At 36.6% G+C, this 6,866-nt stretch overlaps 1 protein-coding gene across 1 annotated transcript; it reads right to left on the bottom strand.

Moving 5' to 3' along the window:
• Window positions 1–4,372: 4,372 nt before the first annotated feature.
• Window positions 4,373–6,389, bottom strand: LOC124501487 (protein arginine N-methyltransferase 3-like). The gene is given in 1 exon segment (XM_047065714.1): window positions 4,373–6,389. A coding segment is annotated over 1 exon segment (1,596 nt). The 3' UTR covers window positions 4,373–4,793.
• Window positions 6,390–6,866: the final 477 nt, after the last annotated feature.

Genomic DNA, 6,866 nt, shown 5'->3' with positions numbered 1-6,866 from the left:
CAATATATACCCAAATGCTTCTTTTTACATGAATAACAGTGACGCATCTTGGCTTGGTGATCAGAAAAAAAAACATCAAATGTGGGATTAGACCTATATTCAAGTTTTTAATCTTTGTGTCTGTCATTCAATCAAGCCATTTGACTTTACTGAGTTTCTGTTCTCTTATCTGTAAATCTGGGAATCACAAGAGCAATAATATCTACCTCTAGAGTGGTTGTGTTAAATGTTTTATAAATGCCACTTATTATAACAGTAAATAATCTTGAAAGATTGCTCTTTCTCATAGAAGTACAGAGCTTGTCTCTCCCAAATTCACTTTCCCGCACAAGCATTTACAAGGAATGGATGTTTAGAGAATTTGTGGGAGGAAGGGGAAAAGAGTTTGCATCACAGATCACACATGAAACTAGGACAATAAATACCCTTTGTATTGCTGATTTTTTTTTTTTTCCTGCAACTGTCTTCTCTTGGCAATTGCCAAAACCTCTCTCTTATCTTGTAGAGCCTCTCAGGCACTCTTTATTTTTCCTCAGATTTCAGTCCTGGCAATTAAAGTTTCTCTTTCTGCTTAGCCTATTCCAAGTCCAGCAGCCAGTTAATCCTATCCCCCTAGGAACATATTTTGGCAGCCACCTCTTATATTAAATATACTTACTAGTGGTCTCATTGAACCCTCTCTTTCCCCCACTCCACAAACGCCCCAAGAGCCTTGTCAAAACATTCAGTCTAAGAAACATCTCTTCTATAAGCAAATCAACTGCTTTGATATTATATCACATGGTGGAAGGAGTGTAAACTGTAAATTGACAAACCTTGTAGGAGATACTTAAGTACAGTATCTAAACGTAACAGTATTTTAGATCAGTAAGGTCACAACTTGGCATGAATTTGGACATCATACATATATTTATTCCATAAGTTCTAATTAGACAAGCTTACACTTTGTTAATCATGAATGATCTATACTTTCTTTTGTAAAACAGAATTGTGTTTCAGGACATCCCTGCACACACACACACACACACACACACACACACACACACACACACTCACAAATGACAGAACCATCCCATTGGGAAAAGGACACTTATTATTGAGACCCTTTTCTTTCTCAGATCCATTTTTCTTGCCTACTGTGCCTATCCATCCCTGGCATCAAATGACTGAGAGGACCACTTCTTCTAGGCTTGACATTACAATACTGCTGCAACATTCACCTGGCCTACTAGTTCCCTAGAACTCACTCTTTTCTTTCCAAAATAATAACTAAGGGCTTTATAGATAATAGTGTCGATATGTTAGTTGTTGTCTAATTTCTTCTCACAAGTAAATCCATGTACATTTCATTTGGTATGTTTGGAATGATGAGGCCTTAAATGAAAGTGTTAGGCATTTTGTGGGAGATCTTTCAGGTCAAACTTCCAATTTATGATATCACGACACATAGCCCATTTCAAGAGATAATGTGAAATGCCCCATTTAATTGAGTTAGTTTGATGTGGCACCATTTGAATGTAAGTGAGAGCAGCCATTTGGAGGTCGATAAAATTTAGGATCACAGACTACTCAGTTAAACTGAGGACTTTGCAAACATTTTATTGTTGTAAATGACTTAAGTACAATCTTTTCTTTTAAGGAAATCATACAGGAATGTCCTAACATACTATGGTTATTAATAAATATGCTTGTGGATTGTTCTAAGATTGTTCTTTCTTAAGTAACTCAATTCTATATATCGATTATCTTTTTAACTCTATTAATCAATTTGTTCAACAGATTTTTTGGTTCTTATTTATAATATTTTCCTAATTTTGAGGATATAATGGTGGTGAAAACACTATCGTTGCACTTGCTTCCTTAATCTATGCACAAAAGTGTAAATTTAACATTTATTTCTTTCTACTATTCAAATATGAATTCAAGAATCTTTAATTTTCAAGACATTTGTTCTAGCACGAAACTTGAGAGACAACAACTTTGCAAAGTATGCAAATGAATTGTCCGAAAAATAATAAATAATACAAATAATAGCAAATGTAACAAGAGATTACTAATGTAGGGAACCCATTATAGCTGTTAACTCATTTCATCCTCACAGCCCTATGGCTTTGATACTGTTGCTATTTTATGGAGGAGGAAACTGAGGCAGAGGCTTAATTTAACTGAGTCTTTTTTTTTTTTTTAATTTTTTTTTTTCAACGTTTATTTATTTTTGGGACAGAGAGAGACAGAGCATGAACGGGGGAGGGGCAGAGAGAGAGGGAGACACAGAATCGGAAACAGGCTCCAGGCTCCGAGCCATCAGCCCAGAGCCCGACGCGGGGCTCGAACTCACGGACCGCGAGATCGTGACCTGGCTGAAGTCGGACGCTTAACCGACTGCGCCACCCAGGCGCCCCTTAACTGAGTCTTAATATGCTCAAGATTACACATAAAGAAGCAAATGGTAAAATGATAAAATGTGGCTCTCTCTTAAATCTTTCAGCTCCTAAATAAACTTCTAAAGCCACAAGAAATTCTCCAAAAATAGTCAGCAGGGCCCTTTTACCTGGATCAAGGGAGTAACTTATTACTGTTTCTACTTTTTAAACACATGGAAAGCTTTAGAAAGACTCACTTATTTATGTGCACATGTTTCTGACCTTATTGGATACTCTCTTTTCCAACTATTCTTTTTTTTTCTTAATTTTGATTTCATTTACAGTTCTCAAAGCTAAGATTACATGTAGCTTTTGTTTATTGTGCCCACAGATGACTAGCTCTGTGAGTGGTTGCATGGTCACTTACATTGGTTTTCCTTAACAATGGAATTCTTAATTCTCCAATATGTTAATATGTATTGTGATCTCCCCAGAAGAAGATTATACTTTGAAGAGTTTCTCATATTTATCTGCTCCCCCTTCAAATTCTTGATGTTTTTATATATGCATGTCTTAAAGGTGTACTGTTCTTTGGAAGTCACTTTGGGGGAAAAATGGACTGAATGGTTATAATTAAGATACCTGTGATGACTAATATGTATGTTGACTATATGAATATTAAAACATCTAACTTGAGTAATTCATCAAATGAGATGGGCCAGCCTTTTAAATGCATAGAAAGATATAAGAAAGTAAAAAAAAAAATTTGCAAAGCCTTCTGTGAATCCATGTTTACTGCTGGGTTTATGAGGGCAAAATAGTTTCCGTGACTCCCTTGCTCCTTTCCTTCTGCTGACATATGGAGAAATGCACTAGAAAACCGTGAGGACTCTTCATTTCTGTAATTTCATCTACCCCTACTTTCCCCCTATTATCATTCTTTTCAAATAACCATAATTTGAAAACATGAATCAATTAGGATCGTGTTTTCAAGAGGATCAATTATATTAAGCTAAAATTATATCCAAGCCCTGTGAATGTGTTTCTTTCTTTTTTTTTTTGATAGTTTTTGCTATATTAAACATTAAGTTTTGCTGAAATCTTCCCATGCATTCATGTACTTAAGGGTAGCATTGACGTGACAGTTCCTAATCTAATGTAGACACCACATATTCCACGGAAGGGATCCTTGACTGCATAGTTATGATACTACCACCCAGCATTTACTGTCTTCTGTGTGCCACACACTGATCAAAGTAGTTGAAATGTATTAACTCATGAACTGGCACGTTATAGTGGGGGAGAGAGGTTAGGAACATGACTGAGATTACACAGCAAGTAAGAGCGGGCACCAAAGCTTGAACCTAGGCACTGACTCCAGAGCTCATGATTCTCAACACTATGCTATGCTGCCTTGTGTGTGCCTTATTTTGAAAAAGAACCAGCTTTTGAACTGAAAAGAAACTGTGACCCAGCTGTCCTTAAATCCCTGTTTTCTTAAGGATGATTCCTTTAAGACTTGTTTTAAATGTTTCTGATTGTATAAAAGGCTTTAGTATGTTAAAATATCATTTTATAATGCTGGCGGTTATTGTATACATTCTATTGAATGTTTTCTACTCTGCACTTCAAACTGTGTAAACAGCTGTAAGTGACACAGTTGTACAGAGTGACAGAAGTATATTAACAGTTACATGTTTAACTTTGCACATAAATCTAGTTTGAAAAAGACATATTAGTAAATAAGTACTTATTCTTCCCAACCTTTGAAAACATACATGAAACCTAGGATAAATGTACTGAAATTAGACTTCCTGGGCAGCACTAGAAAACTGTGTGTTTGCAAAGAGGAAAGCAGCTACAAAATGAGAAGTTCAGAACTAGAGGATAATCAACTAAGCTGTCCTTTAAATGTGATTTGTGTGACGCTCTTTTCCATATTTTGGTCCGTTCCACTTGCTGATATTCTTTTAAATAATACAATTAAAAACTACTCCTCAGAGCAGAAATCTGCAATAAAATGTATAATAGCTTGTGTACAACATTTGTGTAAAACATTATCCAAATAATCAGTTACTAGTGTTTAAAATTTATAGTAAGAAACATTAAAAACAACAAAAGAATATCTCTGTTCCAAATTTAGGCCTATTTAAATGATCTTCAATGCAGCTAAACTCAATGTAGGGGTTATATCTAGTAAAATCTTGCTGACCAGACTCCTAAGACTGTGATTATGTAGGCAGTCCACTAGGATCAGTTGGTTCCCCTCAGCTGAATTATATTAGATTCTTACCATGTGTTTCTGGTACTGAGGAGAATCATTAGGGAAGGATCATCCACATGCTCACACAAAGCCCCTCTCTCCACCCCCTACCCACGTCCCACCCTCCATAATAAAAACCGCAAGTTAGTTGTGCTTTTGTGGGCTTTTCACTGGAGACCGTAAGTTTGAGTTGAATTATTCAATGTGAGGGTCACAATGAGAGAACGTGGATCTTTCTTATTCTTGTGGACTGTGATCTTTCCTTTCAAGGCTTCACCTGCTTTCACTGAAAATGGCTTTTCCAGTAGAAATACTGTTTGTTTCCAGTGTGTTTTGGCACTCTGGGGGCCCGTGGAGAACACAACCCTCCTGTGACAATTCTTCTCAAAATATATATCGAAGTAGCCAGCAATTGCCGTGCACATGGATGTCTTTGTAATTTTCAGGGTAAAATCCGAAGAAAACTCCAAAGCTGAGACAGAGGTTGTATGGCAATCTATTTGCTTAATACTACAAGCATCGGAAATAATAGTCATTGGATCTAAAACTTACACAACAGCTTCTGGAATAACTGCTTTCTTCATACAGGACATGTTGAAGCCATAAACATTATCCCAGAAAGCAATTCTATCAGCATGTTTATTCATATCACTTACTGCCACAAGGCTAATAGTGCAAATATCAGGGTACACCGATCCTCCTTTTGCCAAGTATTTGTTCTTTGCATAAAGGACAGAATCTAACATAGACTCAAAAAGAAGAAAATAGCCCATCCACTCAGATATAATAACATCCACTTTTTCTACAGGAAGGCAAACTTCTTCAATCTTTCCTTTAATTAGTATAACAGTATCTTCAAGTTTATTTAGTCTTATGATATCCATTGCCTGGTAAAGTATCTCAGATTGATCAACTCCAAGAACCTTCTTTGCCCCAGCTTTAGCTGCAAACATAGAGAGAATTCCAGTTCCACAACCAACATCCAAAACTACCTTGTCTTTGAAGATATGTGGATTTTGGTATATAAAATCTCGGTAACTTTCTGTTCGCACTTTGTCCTTTAGCATTTCTTCATGTATCCCATAATGCCCGTATGAGCTGAAATAAACACCATCCTCATCTTCCTGGAGGTCTGCAATGGCAGTAGTAGATGACGAGCAGGTTCTGACATCTGCGTTCATCACAAAATCCTGAGCAAATTGTTTCATTCTTTGCAGATCCTCACGTGCTCTAGCTAATGCAGCTTCAGCAGACAGTGCTCTGGCTTCCATATGTTTCAATTTTTCAACAACAGATGTATTTTCACTGAGTCCATTGGGGTATGAGAATGGGAGTGACACCGGTTCATAAAGATCTTCTACGTCAAATTGAAGTAATAGGTCATCTTCTAATACTGGCTTCAAATACTCTTCTTTCTCCCAAGGCACTGGGTTGTATATGGAATTCATATACTCAACTGTAGGATTCTTAAGTCTAATAAAATTTATTAGTTTAATGTAGCCATAAAATTCCAGTCCATGTTTATGGACCATGTTATCAATATTAAATTGATGCTCAGACTTACAATGTGAAAATGTTTCTTCAGCAGATGTAAATAACCTGTCACAGAACAGACAGGGGGTCTGCTGCTTGTCGTGGGGTAGATCAGCATCGTCCTCATCCTCCCAGGCGGCCTCGTCACCGCTGTCGGACAGCTCTGGCAGGTCGTCTTCGTCCTCCATAGCACCCCGGCCGCCCGCCGCGCCCGACGCTAACGAGCACATGGCTGTATTGCCCCTGTGTTTCTTTCAATAGTCTATTGCTTTTCAATGAAATGAGTGGCAAAAAATTTGTGGTCATCTTTAACCTACCAAAGTATTTTTTTCTTTCATATTTTACTTTCTTTTCAACTATAGTTCTAACATGCAGATTAAAAAATACTATATTCACAAAATGCCTTAACCTTTTTAATAATTTAATAAGCAAATCATTATTTTACATTAAATATCTGTTTCCAAAGGAAAAAATATGTGGAGCCAAGGTAGAAAATATAAGCAGAGCGGCTTATAAGATAAAGCATCTAGGAAGTCATTTATATGATTTTAATTAATGCTCATTACACTCTAATGCTGAGTGTCGTCAATTCCAATATATCTAAGTCAAATGCTTAAATTCCTTTATTTTTTATATTATTGACAAAATGCATGGAAAAGAAGATGGTGAGTAATCTGTTTCTGTATTTCCCCCCTTTGGCAAACTTA

Source organism: Lynx rufus, unplaced genomic scaffold (assembly GCF_022079265.1).
Source record: "Lynx rufus isolate CCGP_SWC_20201006 ecotype Redwood Valley unplaced genomic scaffold, mLynRuf1.p SCAF_7, whole genome shotgun sequence".
Classification (NCBI taxonomy): Eukaryota; Metazoa; Chordata; class Mammalia; order Carnivora; family Felidae; genus Lynx; species Lynx rufus.
Note: the sequence above shows the minus strand (reverse complement) of the source record. Positions and strands in the feature narration are given on the sequence as shown.